General features: G+C 38.0%; 1 protein-coding gene and 1 pseudogene across 2 annotated transcripts in view; both read left to right on the forward strand.

The window, feature by feature from the left end:
• The window catches only part of LOC148369595 (uncharacterized), a 122,928-nt pseudogene that overhangs the window by 68,400 nt on the left and 30,990 nt on the right, over positions 1–23,538 (forward strand).
• ajap1 (adherens junctions associated protein 1) overlaps positions 1–23,538 on the forward strand; it is a 46,200-nt gene that overhangs the window by 17,928 nt on the left and 4,734 nt on the right. Inside the window, exons 2-5 of one of the 2 annotated variants that reach the window (XM_088331683.1) lie at positions 782–1,542; positions 19,112–19,199; positions 20,341–20,583; positions 22,665–22,797. In XM_088331683.1, the coding sequence (XP_088187809.1) occupies positions 782–1,542; positions 19,112–19,199; positions 20,341–20,583; positions 22,665–22,737 (1,165 nt within the window). In that variant the 3' untranslated portion in view covers positions 22,738–22,797. The remainder of the gene's footprint in view (positions 1–781; positions 1,543–19,111; positions 19,200–20,340; positions 20,584–22,664; positions 22,798–23,538) is intronic. The other variant, XM_088331684.1, reaches the window with a different exon arrangement.

Genomic DNA, 23,538 nt, shown 5'->3' on the forward strand with positions numbered 1-23,538 from the left:
ACCCTATATTTTGCCTCCTTTCACTGCTTCCCTTATGTGAAAACATCACACTTATCAAACTTAAAATTGATAAATCTAGGCATTGCTTTATCTTGGCCTGAAGTTATCTCCAGTGTGATAAATAAAAGTCAGGGCTGAAGCTCTGAAAATTCTAATTATTGCTGTCAATATTACGTTGACCTTGTTACTGCTGCATCATGATCACACCAATTACTCTTTATGGCCCATTTAAAATGCCACCATAAATTATTTAACAGCCAACATATTTGTGCTTTCCTCCCAATCTTTTATATTGGAAGTGACTTTTATGAGCTCTCAATGTCAGCACCGCTTCTGTACATGTGCATAAAAAGACAGTGGTAGATCAGAGTTATAAATCTTTCAAAGTGACCAATAAATGTATATACGTATTTACTTAATCATGTCCCAGTTTTGTTCTCTATTGTCAAGCATGGGGGCTAAAAAAAATTAATTTGGCTTCATAATTCTGTGACATGCTCGATATTCCCAGTCTGCTCTTGGTCTTGAATGCTCCTGTTCTCACCACAATTGATACAATATCATGTGCCTCTGTAAAACGTGTTTATTTCTGTCATAAAGAAGGCATTAAATAAGAATAAAGATAACCTTGTGTGTTGCTTTCAATCATCTCAGAGGTAGATATAAGAGTTTGATCTTCATGATGGACTCTTACTGAAATTGTATGGTTTTAGTATGTAATGCACAGCCTTACTATATGGACTTTCCTATTTAATGTTGTTATATTTTATTTTTTTATCAGCAGTCCATCTGGTTCAAGGCCAGGCAGCTGTGTGGGGCACAGAGTGTGGATTCTACTTGCAATGACACACATGACCTTGGACTTCTCCGTCTGCAGCCCTCTTGGTCCTGGTTTGGGGCTCAAACTCATGCCTAAGCCGGTGCCTAAGTCAAGATCTCGTCTGCAGCCCGTATGGGATATGCCGAGCAAGATCCACTGGAGGACAGTCAGTCCTCTGGCGCGCAGACTTTTGAACCCTATCCCCCCTCCACAAGAGGATAAATTAGGAACAGGACCAAAAGTTACAGTGCAAAAGCCTCAAAGGCTCCAGCACATACCACAGACAACATGTAAGGAATGTTGGTCGATGTACTCCAAAATGGAGACAGGAGGTATTGTGATTGCAAGATCTCCAGCAGCTTTTTCCAGAGGCAAGAGGGAAGCTGAAACAACAAGGGTGCTACTTCGCACCAGAAGGCAGCTTAAATGGGAGAACGTTGATAAGTCTCAGGAGAGCCGGACTACGACCATGGCTGGATTTATTGATTGGGGACCCACAGGGACAGATAGTATAGATGAGGATGGTAAACCGGGGCCCAAAGTTGCCATTCCCACTCGGGCCTCAACTACCATGGTGGCCACAACCACTAGCACTACTACGAAGCTTTCCCAAAGGACGTTTATGGTGACTACACCGGATCCTAAGAAGTTAAGCACTACCAAGGCCGCTAACAGCTTTGGGGAGACTGTCAAGCCACCAAAGCCATACGGGGATAATGCAGGTAATGTATCCATGCCCTTCAGTTTCCTTTTGCAACAGTGATTTATAGTGTGCAAGGCGTTTGTCAAAAATTTGTTTGGATTTCATGCAAAAATTGTACCTTAATTGTACAAGATAGTGGGTGGTGTGACCTCTTGCATTTGATCAAAAAGTGCTCAGTTTGGAGTATAGCATGTAGAATTGAGGTATTTAGCATTTCATATCACGGTTTGACCTATATGCATACCTATCAACTTCAGCCAATTGTTTCCTTTATTTATAAATGCAATTCCCCTTATTAAGTGATTATAAACCGTAAAAACGCAACTCAGCACCTATTTACTGAGAGTAAGACAGACATGCAAACAAGATAAAATTAACAATCTACCATGATGTTGTCGTCTGCTACTAGAGACCGAGATGATCCGCATTAGAGCCAAAATGGGCAACACGAGATCGGTCTAACAAAAAAATGACTTCAAAAACATGTTTGCGGGAATACATGTACGTTTTCTGGTAGGTCAATGGGACCATCAAAACCTCCGGCCCCAAACTCTGCACTCATTCAGAATATCAGTTATCTATATGCTTTGAAAAAAAAAAAGGTTTTTATTTTCATCAGTAATTGTGTTAAGATAATGATAAAATATTTTTATTTTATTTTTCTGTTGTAGGCAATCTTTTTTTTGTATGTACTGACTTGTACTGAATATCCTAAAATATGACAAAAGACCCTCATCTCTAGAACTATTACATAAATAGTTCCAAATCTAAAAAGGAATCCGCATAAACTAATCGCAAATCTCATGTCTATCAACATTTGATATGTGGCTGCACACAAGAAGGCAATTGTCCTCTCAGGATTGTCTCGATCTTTCCACTTTCTAATGATTGGGAGTATAGTGTTTCAAAACTAAAAGTCGATCGATTATCGGCACCGATATTTGGGATTTTGATGGATATCTGTATCCGCATTTTTATATATTCGAAGGGCCGATTAAATATATCTAAATCTGGGTTAATTAGGCTCAGATGCTGCTCTCCCTCTCCTCAGATGCAACGCACCCTGCGCCTCCTGATGGGATAAGTGACCTGTGGCGTAGCCACTGAAGCAGGAACAATAACGTTAGAGCAGCAGCTCTGCTATACTGTCCCGACATGCCTGTGTCTGTGGCAGAAAAAAGTTTGCGATTAAGAGATTGCGTAAAATGTCTGGTTACCTTGAAATAGAGAGGCACGATTAGGTAGTGACTGATATATTGGCTCTTATCATAACTAGTTAATTAGTGAGTGTGTGTGTTTGTGAAAAAGCATGCTCATGTGGAAGGCTGAGTGATTAGGTGTTACCATAACATTAGTTTGTCAATCTGGCTCTAAAACAGAAGTGCCTCCACTTTTCAATTTGCGAGCTTGTTAAGAATTTTATTTCCTGCACGGTTAGTTTTTAATTCTAATTGAAATATTACTCATGTTAGTTGTATTGAAATTCAAATTTCTTTACTGTCTCCTCATAATTTGTATTCGTTTTGACACTCAAAAAACCCATATCAGCCGATCCTTATTATAAACTGGAAATTTGTTATGACATCTGATATTAAGTCAACACCCACTGACTTAACGCTTATGAGATAAAGAAAAGGTCTGATTTTTCCAGGTGCGCTTCATTGCATCAATTGATAGATTCTTCAGAAGTGATGAAGAGAATCACTTCATAGCAACATTCAATTGCAATACTCCTTTTGAAATATGAATTTGCCTTCACCACTTGTTAACACGCGACTTCCTTGTAGTGGCTCTGAGGTCAAATGTAATTACTGCATAGCACAGAATTGTTGAGGAACTAAGAGATTAAGAGCTACATTGAGCCACACTGAAACTTTTCTCATCTATCAAATATATCTTAACCTGGTGTCACCACACTATTCTCGTTACATAAATGTCTGAAATAAATCATTTGCTTTTTTTTTTTACTTAAAAATGCTTCACGGTCCAGCATATAAAAAAAAAAAATTATTAATTTATAAAATTGTCTATTTGAGTGAACTAAATTCATGCTTTATTGATGCCGAACTCACATATAATTTATACAGTGAACTGTTTTCAAGTAAGATTTTGGATCCACACAGAAAAAATAAATAACTTACACCAGAGAAGTAAGAGTATCCTGTCCAATAGGATAATTAGGGATTTTGTTTGGTCTATGATGCCATATGTGTTTGTATTTGCAAGTTTCTTTGTCCAAGGTGAACATTTCTAAACTTTGTTGTGTCTGTCGCTTCGACAATGGTAGAATCCTGTTTAAAATAGTGTTTATTCTGTAAACGGGCATATTGATATAAAATTCAAGTAAATATTTTAGTCTCGTGTCAGAAGAGTTTTAAATTTTACCTGATAATTTAAAATGAGTATAAATGATGGGATATTATGCTTTGGTTGCGATTCTATTGTATCACGATAGTAAGGTGCCAATTCGATTTATATCACGGTTCTTGATAATTCATGACTGCGATTTAATTTTCTTTTCATAAAAAACTAAAATCATACACTTCTAGGAGAATAAATCATCAATACACATCAGTCTGTCTTTTAATTTTTTCCCCCTTTTAGGTCATTTTGTGCACATAATTGGTAAGATATGGATGAAAAGCAACAAAAACAATCTGAAGAGCAGTTTGGGTAGGGAAAGAGCTAGCTCTTTTTAGTGAGCCGAGCTGAAAGAGCTGCTTCTCTAAAAAAGACAGAGACTTGCACAACAACATTGACATAGAGTAGTAGGTCAGAAAGGTCACAAAGCTTCGTAGTCTTAACTGTGCAGGCGATAATTAATGTAAACAACACTTGTCCCTCTTTATTTTGTTGTCTTGGTGATTAAAAAAAAATACAATATTATTAATTAAGACAATTCCCTTTCACCCCTTCTCCCCACCCCGCTTTTTTTAACAAGACCGTTTCTTTTTCTCAACTGAGGTACACTAGACAGTGTACCCAAACAACTTAAATATGCTTCTTTATGGTTTACATTAGTGAAATCTGCACACCCTACAGACCAGAATTGCTTTCCTATCTGCATCATAAAAATCCTCTGTTTACCCTAGTTTTATGTCCCTCTCTTACTCTGCTGTTTTTTAACACATTTGGCCATGACTATATACCCCGCTGAGGGCAACAGTATTGCTGTGAAGAAAAAAAAGCAATCTTTGAAATGTGTTTTGTCTCAGATTTGGACGATTAATTAAATTGAACACAGTTGACGAAACTTCAGTAGACAGAATGACTTTTTTTTTTACTTCATCTAACTTTACATATCGCTCCTGTCACAGCAGATTAGGAGGGAAAAGTACTTTTTATAATTAGTCAGACTCTCAGTAACTGTGAGATTACAGTATGCACACTCACTCTTGCACTAAATAATCTGCATGACTCAAACTGACTCATGAGTGCAGTCAGCTGTCAGCACAAATCAAAGCCATCCGTGTGCTTTGTCTCAGTGAATACATTTGCCTGCAACACGACTGTAATCATTTCATGAGTTGATAGTTGTCCATTTGCTTGGCAGGTGCTTTGTTCAAAATTTGCAAATTAATTTCAAATGTCTCTGGCATTAAAGAGGTTTGTGAGTTGTTAAGTTAGTACTCGTACCACACATAATATGAGAATTAAGTCTGAATCACAAGATTCTTAGCAAGATGAAAGTGCTGTCAAGATATTTTGCTTCCCAAACTAGAATGTGTGTGTACATTACATAAAATGTCCTTATTCTTCACTGTTATGAAAAACAGGCAATTTTGTTAATTTTTTTGCCGAGATTTTAGACTCTACTTCTTCTGGTCAACACAGGAGTCAAAGAACTAGATAGATAGATAGATAGATAGATAGATAGATAGATACTTTGTTCATCCCCGAAGGGAAATTCACATTTCCAGCAGCATCCCTGAGCTGAGAACAATCTAGAACAATCGAAAATAACACGGGAGCTGCTGGAGTGGCTGCCATTCGTGACGGCGCCGGAAGAAAAGATTCAATTTGAATCATGTACAAACAAACAATTGAATCATGTACAAACAAACAAACAAAATATTCATAACTAGAACCCATGAGCCATATCAGACCCATCAACACATTTAATCTGGCCCATGAGACGATGCCGAGAGAAGCATAAGAAAAAATATGAGCTGCTTCAAATAATTTTTAATATTCCCACTGGATGTTGCCAAATCATGCAATTAAACACTTCTAAAGTACCCCTATTGCATTGCGTTTTCAAGTCAAGCCAAGTCGCATTTATTTATACAGCCCTTAATCACAAAAATGTCTCAAAGGACTGCACAGGATTACAATTACAAAATTACACAATTACCTGATCTTAAACCAGCATGCGGGCAAGGAACAACTCAAAAACCTCAGTGTGAGGAGAAAAGAGAAACCTTGAGAAAGGACCTCACATGTGGTAATCCCCCTTCCAGGATTGACCAGGGTGAATTACAATTAGCATTACTGTACACATAATAGTAAACATTAGGTAAGATGTTGAAAATGTCCGGAAAGTGCATGACATCAACGACGCCCCCAGCCTGCAAACCAGTCCAGAAAGTCTATGACGGCCACGACGCTGCCTCCCGTCTCTGCCAGCTGGTAAATGCAGGGGTTGACATGCTGCAGGTCAGACGCTGGTCCGCTGACCCATCCCAAATCATCCTTCTCCTTCGTATCAGCCAGTCAGGCGTCGGAAAAAGACAGGACAAAACAGAATATGAGGTGGGCATCAATCATATGCTTTGGAATAGAAGTGTGTCTTAAGCCTCGATTTAAAAACTTCCGTTGAGGTTGCAGATCTTATCTCCAGAGGCAGGGCGTTCCATAACACCGGGCCCCATAGGAGGAAATCAAATCGGAGAGATAAGAGGGTGCAAGCCCATGCAAACATTTATATGTTAATAAGAGAACCTTTAAGTCACATCTTAAGTGGACTGGGAGCCAGTGCAAGTTGGCCAATACAGGAGTGATATGCTCAAACCTTTTGGTCTTAGTCAAAAGTCTAGCTGCCGCATTCTGAACCAGCTGCAAACTTTTAATGCTAGACATCGGGAGACCAGAAAGCAATACATTACAGTAATCAAGCCGAGAAGTAATAAACGCATGAATTAAAATCTCTGCATCTGATTGGGACGGCATTGAACGAATCTTCGCAATACTACGGAGGTGGTAGAAAGCTATTCAAGTAATATTTTTCACGTGTAACTGAAACGACAGATTAGGATCAAATATAACACCTCGATTTTTGACCGAGTCACTATGGGTGATATTACATTTGTCTAGGTTCAGGGTAGTGTTTGAAAACAACTGACAACAGTGAGCTGGACCAATAATCAACATTTCAGTTTTTTCTGGGTTAAGGCGTAAAAAATTATTTGACATCCATCTTTGAATCTCAGTAAGGCAAGCCTCCAGATTTCTACAACTTAAATGTCCAGTTTTTTTCCAGTGGCACATACAGTTGAGTGTCATCTGCATAGCAATGGAAACTAATATTATACTTGCGGATAATGTCACCAAGCGGGATCATATAAATACTAAAAAGAAGGGGGCCAAGTACAGAGCCTTGAGGAACACCACAGGGGACATTAGATTGTTTAGAGGTCAGATTGCCATAGTTAACACATTGCATTGCTTTTAAAATATTAGGCTGTGTACGTTTGAGCTAGAAAACATACAAAAATGAAAATATACTTGGAATATTTTTTTAGACACATCCCAATGTAATATTAGTATATGATTTTACACATTTGTCCTGACTGCAAGCACAAAATGTGGAGATCACAAAATGACAAAAGGGTGGATGGCGAAAGATTGCTAAACGAAGAGTAAATGAGTGATGTGGGCGGACGTAAAATCAATGCTAAATTCCCAAGATTGCAGCACTAAATGCTCAGTACACTTTAATATGAGACATTTTAATGTGCACTTAGGCATCTGAGTCTCCTGTTCAAAATACAGAGAAAAGAAAAGGAGGGATGAAAAACATTTTAAATTGTCCTGGCAGTCCAATTTATTTGGCTGTGATCAGTATTGGTGATTGAAATAAAACTCATTCTCCTAGGCATGTAATCCAGATACAAATCCTGATGTCTGTTGACAGGCGAGCCGAGTCACTCCCCACCCATTTTTCACAATTCACGCCAATCCGACAGAACACAAAGAGACTGGAATGGCCAGATGCTCTATTAATATCCGTCCTTTCTGTGTAACTTATTCATGGATATACTTACTGTATCTGCCTTATGCAAGAGGAGACCTAATCCTTGTCATTTACCGTTACACAAGAGGGCTGCAACAAACGTGTTATTTAAATAGTCATCAGTAATCACCGACTATTGAAAGAATTTGTTAAATAATTATGATTATATATTTTTTCTTGAATTTAACATGAAGTTGATTTAGTTGTGGAAAATGGCAATAAACACAAAAAAAACACACTGCAGATTCTAATAAAACGTTGATAAAAATTTAAAACCAATTATTTGCAGAACTCCGTAGAGAAATAAATCCATTAATCTTTGTCCATTTTTAGTGACAGGGAAAAAAATAATAAATCAAAATCAATTAAATTTCTTACCCCTGTGAACCAAGAACATGCTCAATAATAACAGTAGAACAGTAAATCAAATAAATATTATATGCATTTTGTAATGTACATTCAGTTGTCAACTGCAAAGTCTGCATCAGTTTAAAATAAAACGGTTTAAAAACTGATGTTGACAATTTTAATGTTTTAAAAACTGAAATTTGTCTTTCTGACTGCATGCATTTAATTTTCAATATATTTGTCAGACAGTTTGACATTATACGTATAGTGGTATTTGCTTCATTTTAATTAATTTTAATTCATTTCAATCTTTGATTAATTTTAAATACATTTAATGTGTTTATTAGTTTGCGGGCAGGCACTTTGCAGTCAGCGAATTAACCAAGATAGGATGCCAGATGTCCGACACAAGATTTCATTTTTTAGAGTAAAGCAGCCTCTTACTTAAAGGTATGTCAAAATCAGTCTCAAATTTTCAATTATTTCTGAGGGGAAAACCAAATACATTAGTTTGTATTTTACTGTGAGTTATCAATTTAATAGTTCATTAATTTTGATAGAAATTATTATTATTATTGATCTGACAAACTATGGGATTTATCTCATCTCATCTCATTAGCCGTACCGCCTATCCTCATTAGGGTTGCGGGGGGGCTGGAGCCCATCCCAGTTATCTCCGGGCAGTGGGCAGGGGACACCCTGAACTGGTTGCCAGCCAATCGCAGGGCACACAGGGACAAACATCTCATTCGCTCATTCACACCTAGGGACAATTTTGGACCGGCCAATTCACCTGAAATGCATGTTTTTGGAACGTGGGAGGAAACCGGAGTGCCCGGAGGAAACCCACGCAAGCACGGGGAGAACATACAAACTCCGCACAGGAAGTCTGGGATTTATTTGTACAATAAATAAATAAACATTTAAACGAGACAAACTCGGCACATTTATAGGTTGAATTGGCACATTTAGAAGGTTTAGTGTTTTCTGTGGTGTATGCGAAACATTGTTGATAGACTGTCGAGTGTGGAAGTTAAGTTAATCAACAAAACTAATGATCAAGGATTTTCTATGGCCTGTTAAAATCATATGACCTCGTGATGTCATCTACAACCAGAAATGTGTCATTCGACTTTCTTGCGGGAGTTCCTCCTAAGGTGCTAGAGCTGTAAAAAATAAAGTTCTCCAGACGCCAAATATGGCCAATTAATCTAACACGCCATAAAATACTCAAGCTTCGATGATTTGAATCTTAATTATAAATCTGTAGAGGCTGATTGTCCTGGGGCTCACTTGTAGACACTTGATTTGCACCTGTTTGAAACTGTCCATCGTAGACTGTTGTAAAAACAACGTTGTCCGGGGGGTTTACGGACAGGTGTAGAAACTAGCGTAGAAACTGTCGTCGGTAGGCGGGTGTGGTTCTGTCCATTACAGGTGTGATATGCAAGGTCTGCTTAACAAAATTTGCAAGTGATCTTTTTGATGGCTATATCAGGGCTAAAATGTTCTTAAACTTTGAAATATTTTGTAGGTGTACTTGATGTTAATGCTGCCATTTCTGCATGCTTATGTTACTGCTTGAGACAGAGATGCTATTGCGCTTGCAAAACTCCCAGCAGAAATAATATTCATGTATACATGCCTCACTCTGTTGATAAAATGTTTCCGGCAACGGTAGTCAACAATAGAATTCATTCTTATTATCGTTTTTCTGTCTACGTCGACTAATCTTTGCAGCCCTGCTAGACGGAACCGCTTTTTGCAAGAGAAATTCAGACTCAAATACGCAAGACAACATTTAGAAGGTATACAATAATATTAAACATTGAGACAAAAATTGTCCTTTTAAAATAGAGGCCAACATATCAACAAATCTCGCCAGCTTTGTCTTTTTTGCCTCCTTTTGGGAATTTTCCATCCAAACTGACTAAATTATTCAGTGATGCCTTTGACGACGATAGTGATGCATTGTCAAGCGATTGTTTCTGATCTCTCCTTCAACCTTTCTCTCATCCCCCTGCCCCTGTTTCCATTCTGGCTCTCTCAGCAGCCTGTCCTTCAGTAAGTGTTTTAGATTGCCTGGTGGCTGAGTGGAAATCAGTATTGATTGACACTTTGACACAGACGTTAATTACCAATTCCTTACTATCAACCGTCCACCTCACATGAAAGTCTTCCTCACAGTAAGACAATATAATTAAAATCAGCCATACTATGTTCAAGATTTATACACTTTGATTTATTTTTTGCAGTGCAATCTTAAACGACTTAATAAGCTAATACATATATTCACCTGTGCTACCTCATGAACAGATAATAAGTATACAAAAATGAAAACAATGGAATATCCTGCTACCTCCTGATATAGATGACTGATCACTGGGAGAAAGCAATAATAACAACTGGGCAATTTCCTTCAGGACATTTATGTGCGCCAATACACAGTTTGAACTATCTACTTCTATAAATATATTCCGCCCTCTTCAAAGAAAAAAAGAAAAGCATCCTTAAGCGAATGAAGTATTGACAGTAAGTGGTGAAATTGTGCCATAAAACAAGATAGCGTGCAGTACAGTAATGATTCGCTGACATTGCCCTTTCCCACATGTTCTATTTCTAGTAACTGGTCTCAAGGGATTCTGTGCAAACAAGCATAAATCATTGCTTGTTGCCGATTGATCAGATTTGTCATGTTAACAATTGATTAATTGATTAACAGGAAAAATAGGAAAAAAAGGTCAACCCATCGAATCCAATCAAATTGAAATGAACATTTTAAAATGGCGCAGGTTGCTCACTTTCGCATATTATTTTATCTTCCTCCACAACCGAGTGTATAGTCAGATTTAATTTCATACACACATTTATTTAAACAGCCTTGATTGTTATATCAAATTCTAGGTACTTTGTTAAATCAAGCCGAAAGGAAGCACAATCAATTTTAGCACTATCCTTTGTCAGGGACATCAAAGCATCATGAAAGGCTTTAGCAGAGACTGCTACGCTTGCTGCCCAGAGGTCTCTTCCGTACCCTTCACCTGTATCTACTGTATTCATCTCTGTTGCCTCTTTTAGTTGGCAACAATTACACTAAACTGAGTAACTTAAAAGCTAGGTGTCTGCGTGCCTAGTGATTTTTCAATATAACTTCCAGAACAAGTTGTTTTACCAAGCTATGGCAAATTGTCCTTTATTTCCTCGTTTATTCGTGTGTATACTCTTTTTTTTTTCATATTATGGTTTCACGTGGAGGACTTATCGTGAAATTTCGTATGAGCATCATTATCAAGTCATTTGCTGTCAACTCGGCAGCAAAATAGTATATAAATATATATTTTTTAATTGTTAAAATAAAACCCTAACCATAAAAAACAAAGCACATAATAGTAGATTTGTTTTTTTATTGAAACCAGAAAAATATATATGTATAATTTGGAGTTGCAACAACAAATTGATTCAAATTGATGATTAAAAGCGTTGCCAAAGATTTAGGTCATATATTCGTTGTGTGACGCAATGAATGTGTTACTCAGCACAACCATTGACGTCACATGCACTCGAGCGAGGTGGAGTGCGAATTAAGGCACTATTTTCAAAGGCTATCGTAAATTTAACTCCTGAAACAGACACGGAGAAGATAGTTAGACCGAAGTCCGCAAAATGTGGCAGCACTTAACACTTCACAAAACAAAAAAAGGTGACATGGCATAGGAGCAAGATAGCAATCAAAACAAAAATATGCAGTCACCGAAGAGGATGAAAGGAGCTCAGTAGCAGGGTAAGTCACTATATTATCTTTTGTGATTTGTTGAGTTGCGTTTTTATTGGTGGAAACCTCACCTTCATCTTCCGCAGCTAGCTGATGTTAGCGTTTGCTTTTTAGCTGATTAATGCCTGTGAGCTTTTTTTAATTGAGTGGAAGCATCTTAAGCAGTGTTTGATTGTTCTTCATAAGGAATCAAAATCTGAGTGATTAAGTGACGAAACGTAGAGTTAGTCTGGTCGCTCGTGTGATGCGCTAGCCTTTGCTTGTTAGGCTGATAGTGACTGAGTGTGGGTGAGTGAGAAACTTTTTTTCAGTTCAATTAAGGAATGAAGTTTATTTGGGCACAGCACAAAAAAAAACAGTACCAACCACTAATCAACAAAAAGGGACAACACATTATTTGCACCAGACACAAAAAAGAAAAAAAATCAGCTCAACAATACAACATTATCATAAACATGTGCCCAAAGGGAGTAGGCTTAATCTGTTTTTAATTGTGCTTTTTATATATATATATATATATATATATATATATAAAAGCTCAACTTGTACACAATGGTGTTAATAAGGGTTAGATTAACCGTCAAGTTTGACATTTCTGGCTATGTCTGAGTGATTATTTTGTCCTTGTAAATTGTGCCATAATAATACTGATACTATTGGTTCAAACAATGACAAGCTTCATGATGAGTAAGAGACATGATACACGCCAAGCAGCTGTTATCATTGAGGGCATCCTCAAAATGATCTTCATTGACATGCTCACATTTTTGCATAGCAATGCAAAGTTCTCAAAGAAGAAAGAGTGAATGAGTTGGTGAACAAGGGTGATAGTGCTCGGTAATATTTAAAGATACAGCAATAGCAAAACGGAGTTGGTAATAAATACGTGAATAAACCACAACCAAACTAAAACACAAAGTAAAACTTGTCAGGATTTGTTTTTCAGCTTCCTCCAACTTGTAAACATTCGATACATTAATATTAAATTCTCTGGCAGCTGCTCGGTTTCCATGTTCTTCACGTAACGACGAAATCCACAAACCATGGCGGACGCCAACATGGAAAGGGCGTGCCGAGTATGGTGCGCCGCAAAATTTAAAGAAAATCAGACACTATTATGTCGTGAAAATATGGTACATTTTCCGAATGTAGTGGTTTCCCACGAGTCCCAGATCGTCCGTTTGGACCTGGTGTTGGCAAGATTCAGGGTCCACAGTGGAGCCTTCGGAGAGTTGTTAGTGAACCGGCACGATGCTGGACCAGCAGCACCGCTCTCCCAGACTCCGCCTGAGTCATATCTGGAACCAAATAATAATAATCCCACGAAGCACCTGCTGGTAATCAGCATTTCTTTGGGTTTGTCTGACTTTACTTTGAGTCCAAATTAATCGATGAATTTGTTTTCAATGTAACGAGCCGCTAAAAGCTAGCGGCCCTTCCCGGCTTGTTTTGATTTGAGACGTAGACTGCGCATGCCCACCCTGGCTCTTTGACTGACAGCTCACAGCAGCCTATGAAAGACGCGTACGCAAACAGTCACACCCACCCAATACACGCACACACAATGTGCCCCGTGCTGTCTGTGCGCTCTCTGACCACAATTAAGTATAAGATGATATATATGATAAAGACAATTCAATTAAAAACATGCGTAGGAGTAACCCAGCAATAAGTGCTTGTGCGGCACAGTTCATGTCATGGGAACCTCCTGCGTGGGTTCAAATCCAGCTCCAGACTTCCTGTGCGGAGTTTGTATGTTCTCCCCGTGCTTGCGTGGGTTTCCTCCGGGCACTCCGGTTTCCTCCCACATTCCAAAAACATGCATTTCAGGTGAATTGCCCGGTCCAAATTGTCAATAGGTGTGAATGAGCGAGTGAGTTGTCTGTCCCCGTGTGCCCTGCGATTGGCTGGCAACCAGTTTAGGGTGTCCCCTGCCCACTGCCCGGAGATGGCTGGGATGGGCTCCATCCCCCCCGCGACCTTAATGAGGATAAGCGGTACGGCTAATGAGATAGATATATATATATATATATATATATATATATATATATATATATATATATATATATATATATATATATATATATACACATAAATTGAACAGACACTGCCCGACTTACGAACAAGTTGAATGAATTTGTTCATAAGTTGCTTGAGTGCTATATTTTCTATGTTTACATTTTTTATAAGTATGTTTAAGGCTTGTATAAGTAACCTGTATTATTTTGTACTAAAAAATGAACATTTCATAAAATAATGCGCTCTAAAAAGATAAATAAAGTTTAAATTACATTAGGAAGATGCGCTTCAAGAGCTCCTCCTCCGTGGTAAAAAGGGAACGAAAAAAAGAGTTCTGACCACTTCCTCAACCGCATCAAGCTTTCTTATTCCACTTTTATTTCAAGAGAAACGGCTTGCCTCTTCTTTAGTCTTTTTACTAATCATATTGAATGGATGCCCGAGATAATAAACAATAAAAACGTCCAAGTACACGGTGCACAGTATGTTTACACACGAACTAGGAGTAGAAGCCGGATTTCTTCTTCAGGGTGGATTCTGGGTGACGTTTCACAGAACCACCCCACGCCGGTAGCGGCGTAAAGAAGCACGACAGCAAAGTCCCGTACTCGGAAAAAGCTGCACACAATACAAAATCTAACTTACAGCAATGTCCAGATATTTTTCTATATCCCGAAAGAAATGTTCGTATGTACCATTTTACGTAAGTCGAATGGTTGTAAGTAGGTTAGTGTCTGTCTAATGTATATATATATATATATATATATATATATATATATATATATATATGCACCCATACTGTGAACCCAACTATGCGTTTCCCTTGCTTTGTGAACTGTGGTTTACCTGTCCCACCAAAGATCCACATTCAGGCTGGACTGGATGATGAAGCTTTTGTTACGGTTGCTGCAATGAGTGACAGGACATATCCACAACATGTGGTTAGCACCTGCGCTGGCTTTCGACACGTTAGCAGCGTGCCGGAGACTGCTCTAAACATATCAAATAGTTTTCTTTTCAGTTTACATAAAATACATTTTAGAATATCAACCATCACAATGCATTTTAACAAGATACTTTTAACAAGTGATCGTGTAGTGGTTTTAACGTTTACAATGAATTCAACATTTATTTTTGTATCTGAATTTTAACCAACATCATCCTCTTTATATATATGAGAAAATGGAAATAATTACAATAACGAGTGTAAAAAAACGGGAACAATTTACCTGCAATGAGGGACACAACATATCCACAACATGTGTTTAGCACCTCCGCTGGCTTTCAACACTATAAGGGGAATTAGCATTTTAACTAACCAACATAAATGCGACAGATACAAAATAAAAATAAATCCAAACTGCTTGACAACATCAATTACATTAATGTGCATGTTGCGAGATTTTTCAGCTGTTTTTTTAATGTTTACAATTAACCTTTTGCAGAGCACCAAAGTATCGTGGCTTACCATTAGCAGCGCGCTGGAGACTGCTAACAATCCGCATTCTACTCATAAAATCAGCTAAACTAAACCTTACCCTAAACCAGCAGGTGGCACTGTTGGACTCGTCATCGCAGGACACTTATACACAAACTATACAAAAATATTTCAGCAGGAATTTCAACAAAACAAAAGTTATTATTACACCCGTTACATATATATATATATATATATATATATATATATAGATATAAAATAGCTATCCATCCGTTATCTGCACCGCTTATCCTCAGGTAGCTGGAGCCCATCTCAGCTGTCCTAGGGCAGTGGGCAGGGGACACCCTTGTTGCCAGCCAGTTGCAGGGCAAACAGAGACGGACAACTCACTCGCTCATTTACACCCAGGGACAATTTTAAGCGGCCAATTAACCGATGCATGTCTTTGGAATGTGGGAGGAAATCGGAGGGCCCGTAGTAAACCCACGCAGGCCTGGTGAGAACGTGCAAACTCCACATGGGGAGGCTGCGTTAGATCGACTTGAACCCAGGACCTATGCACCGTGTGGCTGTCCGCTAACCACCCATCAGCCGTGCCGCCTATATTTACTGTATATATTCCTGTGTTTTCATCTCTAGCTTGCTTTTGCGTAACTTGGATTTTTGTGCGAATCTGAGGCTAATGACAAACACATTTTAACGCCCAGGCATTGAAAAACACAGTTTGATTTCAACTTGAAACACTTGCCACTATTCTGGAAAAGACATACTGTGTCTGGATGTGCGGGGAAAAATGACCAGATTTTGGGTTTACATTTACTGTGTCGTACCTGAGAACTCCGTATCTCCTGCAAGCATGCCTGCCTATATAAAATGAAACTACTCTGGTCTGTTGGGACCTCAGCAATTGATCAAGGTCAGGGGCCTCCTCCTTTATGGCTGAGGCTGGACAGATGTTATTTTATAAATGGGCACAGCCTTGACGTCAATCATGGCCAAAGAGAGAAATGAAGAAAATGCAAATGACTTGTCAAAAGTTAATCTGTCTTTTCTGTGGCAACGTTCTCCTGATTGCAGCTGAAAGTTAAGACTTTCCCCTGCCAAGCGTAGATATCATTTATCCAAGGTTGACTTGGACCAGAGAAGCTTATAATCGGTGAGAAGGCCGTCCAGCTTGGCAGCAAGCAGCTTTCCTAAAATGACTGAGCCACACATCCTTTTGAGCTTTCCAGAGACAAATTGTCTTGGATCAGTCCTACTAGACAGCCGGTTGATGGAGAATTGAGATGTTTATGGCCCACTGAGACCTTTTAATCATGATCGTTTTCTTTCTCTTCTTTTCTTGAGTCAGTTACTGCAATATGTCATTGTGTCCACTAAGCATTCCTGCACAAATCATGCTTTCCTTAACATATGAAACAATAAACCAATGAACAACCCTCAGACATTAAATAGCCATTTTTGTATTGACATTGAGTTGTTGTTGACCTTGGTGTATAGGAGTGGCGGGCTGTGTTTTTCACGCCTAGGCCTCCAGTAACCTTAACCTTCAATAACCATTTTTTGGCTATAAAACACTTACTGCAGCTAAAAATGCGACACAAAGAAAGAAGCATAAATAATAACATCTTAAAATTGCGATATTATTTAGCAATACAACCTCATTTTACTCACCACAATTCCATCCTCTTTTCTTTCCTCAAAAATATTTCAATTACTCTGCTTTATAGATTCTCCCTGAGTTTCAGTTACAGCCCAAAGTTCGTTGATCTCGCCCTCGAAGCTAATGCTGAAAGTCAATTCTGTACTCTCATATTTTTGGCATAAGTTTTTATTCGATTCAGGGTTGAAAAAGTGTCTTACCGTAGTAGTAGACACGGGGATTATTTTATGCTTCTCAAAATATTTCTACTAATGTTTTTCTTTTTTATTCAGACAAAAAATATTAATATCAGTGGTTTGTATCAGTAGTTTTACTTGGAAAAAAAAGATTATTTTATTTCATTTTTTCCAAAAACTTTCTCAAGTAGCATGATTTGCAGTGCAACCATTGATTAAAGCTGTGACATTAAACAGTATACAGGATGTATTTAATTTTGGGGTCAGGACAGTTTAGCTCCTCACTCCTACGTCTTTCGGTTTGTCTTTTGTGTAGTATTGAGATTTATGTTCTTTGTAATTTGTTTGAATTATCTGCAAACAAATGATTAACCTAAATAATATCCTGATGATGATGATGTCATAGACAAATTCCCCCAAAAACCTGTTTTACGATTTGCAAAAGTTGAATCCCATAAGATAAATTGTTTCCATATGTCAAATCTGTTGTTTCAATTATATAATAATTGCTCCCATACTTTTCTAAACTTAATGTCAGGTCTGTCATTTTTTCTTGTTGTTTATGACAATGTCCTTTCACCATATTCTATGCTTTGAAAAAATGCCTACCATGTATATTGAGCAGTGACTGAAAAATGATTTAACCATTAATTGGTGTGAGTAAATTGAGTCCTTTAAATCCGGTAGTTTGCCGAGGCGTTTTTACCAAAGTTGTGGAAAAATGAGTGCCCAAAACAACTGAAGACATGTACAACTTCAGTATTCTAATTATTATTGGGTTTGTCTAACATGAGTTGAGCTGCAATATCCAACTGTCTAACCCAGGGGTCGGGAACCTTTTTGACTCAAAGAGCCATAAAAGCAAAAAATATTAATTTTATTTTGGGAAAGAGCCACACCATATATTATGAGACAAATTTACTAAATTGCTAAACCGGCGCCCCAGACAAAAGCTTAGTCTTCAGCACATTTATTTTTGATGATTTGATCAAAATTATGAAAAGAGAATAATGCCAGAGCCCCTGTCCCAAATTTAACAAACAGACCACTTTAAACTTGTCTCTTTCTTGCAATTACTCAAGATCGGTCAAACTCCTTTTGACCCTTTTTTTCATACATATTGGTTTCAAAACCAGATGCAAGCATTTATTTTGTAAAAACGTCACAACATTCTGAGAATAGGGAGCCTTATGTGCTTACCTTTGGCGAGAGATGGGAGGGAATGCTTGTACTTTTTGCATAGCTCCACCCATCCCTCCCACTCACCCAATCAAATGACTAAGTTCTCTTCCGGTGTTTTGGCGTATTTACAGTTCTGTGCATTCATCATAAAGTATATGAACACTGAACACAGATTATATAGTGAACTTTTAAATAAAGGATTATTTAGCGTTGTACAGCCAAATCGAGTTTTTTTCCCCCCCTTTTTTGTGTGACACCTTGACTGTAAATTGTAGTGAAAAACGTGCCCTATATATACTGCGAAGTGTTACCTTTGCATTTAGCTTTGTTTGGCTTTACGTGTACCTGAATAGGATTGACAACTCCGGTTTTGAACAGGATGGAGAAATTTTGCATGCAATCAAATTGATCTCTGAGCCACATATACTCATAGAAAGAGCCATATATGACTCGCGAGCCATAGGTTCCCGACCCCTGGTCTAACCATTCCATGCCATTTGTTGTTAACTGAAAATTACTTCGTAGTGCCTAAGGCCTCATTTTGTAAACATCACATAAAAGGTAGTGAGCGGAAATAGCCATTATCTTGGCCCTTAGGCACTATGATGTGATTTTCAATAGACAGTAAGTGACCGCACAGCGAAATAAGTGATATAACTCCAAAGGGGTGATGCAAACAATTAAAAAGATATATTTTAGATCTACATTGTCCAGCTACTAACTACAACTATTTGTGATGTTCTTCATTTATATTACAGGTTTGGCAGTTCACCAGATAATTACTATCACTGTGTCTCTCATTATGGTCATCGCAGCCTTGATCACAACACTCGTCCTTAAAAACTGGTAGGAAAGTATCTTCTCTTTTGACTGATGAACAGACAACATTTTTAAAACTCACTAAATTAGTCTGCTACCAACTGTATTTTTGGGACCATAAACTGCACCTTAAAAGCCCAAATTGACCACGCCTTATATGCCGACACAATTGGAAATGCTGTACCATATTAGTGCAATTATTAGTTGATAAATGATATTGCTGACTGCAGTTGCATAACAATAGCGGCAACAGGAATCTAGCTTCAAATCAATGGTAAAGAGCATCCTAACCACCAGGCCACTGGGAACATATATAACATATGTCATTATCACACAATTTTTTGTAACGGTCCCAGATACGAATGTTAGAGAATGGAAAAAAACAGAAGTGGTTAAGATTCTGTAAACGATTCAATTGAACTTTTTCTTAGTTCAGACTAAGCATCGTAAGTAACAAACGTTGAATATGTGTAGCCATGATAAAAATCATGTATTGACAATGTAAACTATGAATTCAATACCAATATCCAATTTACTATCTGTTTATTTAAAGTCTGATTAATCATCAGATACATGAATTGTTTCAACTGTCGTTTTTTTTTTTTCTTTTTTCAGTCTGACTTTGTTTCCTTCATTTACTAACATGGTAACGTGACTAAAAAATGTGTGATGCCTTTTCGTGTGACGTCTGTATCCGTAGTGATGTTGTTTACAGATCAGGGGATGGTATAATTGTGGCCTGTGCAGTCCTTTCAGACATTTTGTGATTAAGGGCTGTACAAATAGATGTGACTTGACTAGACTTAATCGAGTAGATCCAGTGCTCCTCCTGCTGTGAATTCCCGATGCATCCAATGTTCTGCAATTACGATCAGTGATGTATTCCAATTGATCAAGCAATGTGCAAATACGGTACTTATTTGTGTTTTGTGCAACGCTAGCTCCTAATGTAATTTTAAATACATGCGCCTTATAGTCAGTTTGGTGCCGCTTATACTTAAAAAAAGATATCACAAAATACTATATTATTGGCAGGTGCGCCTTGTAATCCGGTGTGCCTTATAGTGCAGAACATATGGTGCTTGTGTTTTCTGCTAGCTACCCGAATTTCAAAGCACAAGGTATGATTTTATCTTGGTTTTTTTGTCTTTGGTGCGTGTTTTTGTAGCTGTGCACAGTCAGGAAATGGCCGCCACAATAGCCATCAGCGCAAGATCCACCAGCAGGAAGAAAGCTGCCAAAACCTGACAGATTTTACCCCAGCCAGGGTTCCCAGCAAGGTGGACATCTTCACTGCCTACAATGACGGCCTGCAATGCTCTCATGAGTGCGTTCGGACTGCTGTGCCCATCTACACTGATGAGATGATCCAGCAGACGCCCGTCTATAAGACTTCTTACAATGGGAACAGGTGATTTAGACAAAACTCGACACCATCAGCTTCGCACGTCTCGCACAAGATTACACAAGTCTGAATCTTACCTCATATTTTGGTCTCAAATTCTAAAGTTTGCCTCTGTGCGGTTACAAGGTCACCTGTGACAAGTACCTCAGGTCATTTTTCTGATCTAAACCCGAAGCAACCCCGCTGAGCCAAAACTTCAGGTACCAGAAATGCTGGATGGGCAGCATGCCGAGTGCATTAAACAGCACATTCATGCAAGATTGAAATCCACCAGGAACTGTTGCTACTACTTTTGTGTTTCATGAGTCGGTCCATTACTGTTCTGAAATGGCCTATGAATTCTTTACTGGAATAGCTTTTCCGATCTGAATTACAGGGAAGTTTATTATGTCGAAAGTCAATTTTTTTTCCCAAAAAGTCTTGCGATGTAATATTTGACCTACATGATAGGAGTCGGTTTAATAAAATTGGATCACGCCTACAACCTAACACTTGTAGCTGTGTTTACCTGTAAGAAACTAGGGCTTTTAATAGTCGACTATTCACTGTCTATTAAAATGAAAAGTAGTTAAATAATCAGATAATTATTCATGTTTTCTTAAATTTACCATGAAGTTAATTTATGTGTCAAATAATAATAAACTCGAGAAAAATTACTTTAATGAAAAATACATCTTTCTTTGAACATCCTGCCCTAACCCTAGAAAAAAACAATTGTTCACAGGGCTCGGTCAGAATACAATCAAAGTACTTTTTAGAAAATAGATAATAAGTTAAACTAAAGTAAACTGTTTTTATCCCTGCAAAACAAGAATAGGCTCATTAGCAGCAGTAGAACAGTAAATAAAACAAATATGTGCATTTTGTGTAGTAGATTCAGTGGTTAACTGCAAACTATGTAACAAGAGTACTTAACAATTCTCAATAGTTTAAAATAAAAGGGCTTTAAGAACTAATTTTTGTCGTATTGTCTGCCTCTTTTGCAGTGATGTGCCCATGTTGACTTCTTTGGACTGCATGCATTTGATTTTAAATACTTTTGTCAGGCAAAGTCTCCATAACGCTCAAACTCTCTTTTATAGCCAAACATATGCATTTAAAATGTACAATGCTCATCATCAAAACTGTAGTGGCATGAATATTGTTTGAAACTTACAGAGGCTCGTCAGACTCTGTTTCATTCAATTGTCGACGCGCTTTCTCTTTAAATGTTTGTGCATCACCGAGGTACTACCACGATATGTAAGTTAGCCGTTGGTAAGCAGATATTTATTTGCTGGATCCAGGCAAAACTGCTCCCATATTTTTAAACTCGACGTTTTGTTGTACGTACTTGATGTTAACACTGTCGTTTTTGTACGTTAGCACTTCAGACAGAGATGCTATTGCCCATGAGCGACTCAGCAGAGATTATATTAATGTAAGATTCCTCACTCACACGACAGTAGAATGAATTCCATTGTTGAATATGTCTCTTATTGATTTAAAGACAACGTCAACTAATCAATGTAGCCTTAGTAGCAAGAGGAAGATCCCAAAACACAATTGCCACTTCAGTGTAGGTGCAAATATAATCCCATGCTCTTGGGAGAGAATTCACTCTGGGTTAAGATGGCGGGAGCGGCAAACATTAAGACCTCTCTTTAGGAGTTTAATACCTTGAACATTGTATGAGTCGCGTGACAAGAAGCTTCTTTATTTTAACAGCATTCTCTGTCAGAGTAGCTAACACTTTTTGTCATCTGAGCTGCTGGGCATGCAAAGATGGTCACACTCACTTATTGTATCCAAAGCCTCCAACGGATTTATTATGCTGGCAGTGAGGGAAGAGTAATTCATCTGGTACAAACACTCCAAAGCGTCTTCAATAATTGAGCACACTGCCTACAAAGAGTACCAAATATGTGCACAGGATTTTTGTCCTATTTTGTTGCTCGTTGCCCATTATTTCTTAATCATTGTAATATTTGAGTAATATTTGTGCATAATTGTGTCCCGAGATAGCATACTTGATTACAAGCTGTATTGTTTTTGAACTAATATTATTCATTGGATACGGTGGTAAAATATATGGACTTCATTTACAGGCCTTCCCCTTCTGAAAGGCAACTAATTCCGGTCGCCTTTGTGTCCGAGAAGTGGTTTGAGATTTCTTGTTGACAAGTTCCTGCCCTACTTCACTTCCCGACTGAGGACTATTGTTCATGAATTCATGCTTTGGTAGGTAACGTGCACGACTGTGAATCTACGTGCTAAAGCTTTATTATGCTTTGATTGATTCCCCCGCTCCTGTAAAAAATAGCTAACATTCAAAAATTGGTATAATCAAATTTGCTCCATGATTGCTGATTGAATGCATTCTTTTTTGTCCAAGTAAAACAAGCGCAATAGAGGGAGCTCTTATCTTACAGTTACATATACGTTTTATTGTTACGGTGTCGATGGAATGAAAATATCCACATAAATCGGATCTTACCTCAGTTTGATAGATTGATAGATACTTTATTCATTCCCGCAGGGAAATTCACAATAGTTTATGACAATAGTTAAAATAAGAGACCGAGAGCACACGTTATCAAGATATAATAAATATTGTAACATTTTAGTATTTAAAAACCCTTAAAATATGGCATACAAAAACGGTTTTATGAACACACTATGGGACTGAGAACAAAATGGCGGACGAGCCCCAGTGTCGAGTGTCGAACAGATTGTAGATAAAGGACTCTTTGTGCTTTAGCACAGTTGCTGTTTTCCATCTGAAGATGACACTGTTGTTTAATAACCCGCTGAGTGTGGGCTGGGGAAAAAAACAAAGTATAATTATTGCATTATGAAATAAACATATAAACACAAGTAAAATAATCACAAGAAGACAATAAGTGAACTAGAAAGGAGAATTATGTGCATTTCTTACAATCACACTTTTAATGTGAGAAAGGTTAAGACATGTTTAGCAAA

The sequence above is a fragment of the Urocampus carinirostris genome, chromosome 3, assembly GCF_059441175.1.
Source record: "Urocampus carinirostris isolate Australia breed hairy pipefish chromosome 3, RoL_Ucar_1.0, whole genome shotgun sequence".
Classification (NCBI taxonomy): domain Eukaryota; kingdom Metazoa; phylum Chordata; class Actinopteri; order Syngnathiformes; family Syngnathidae; genus Urocampus; species Urocampus carinirostris.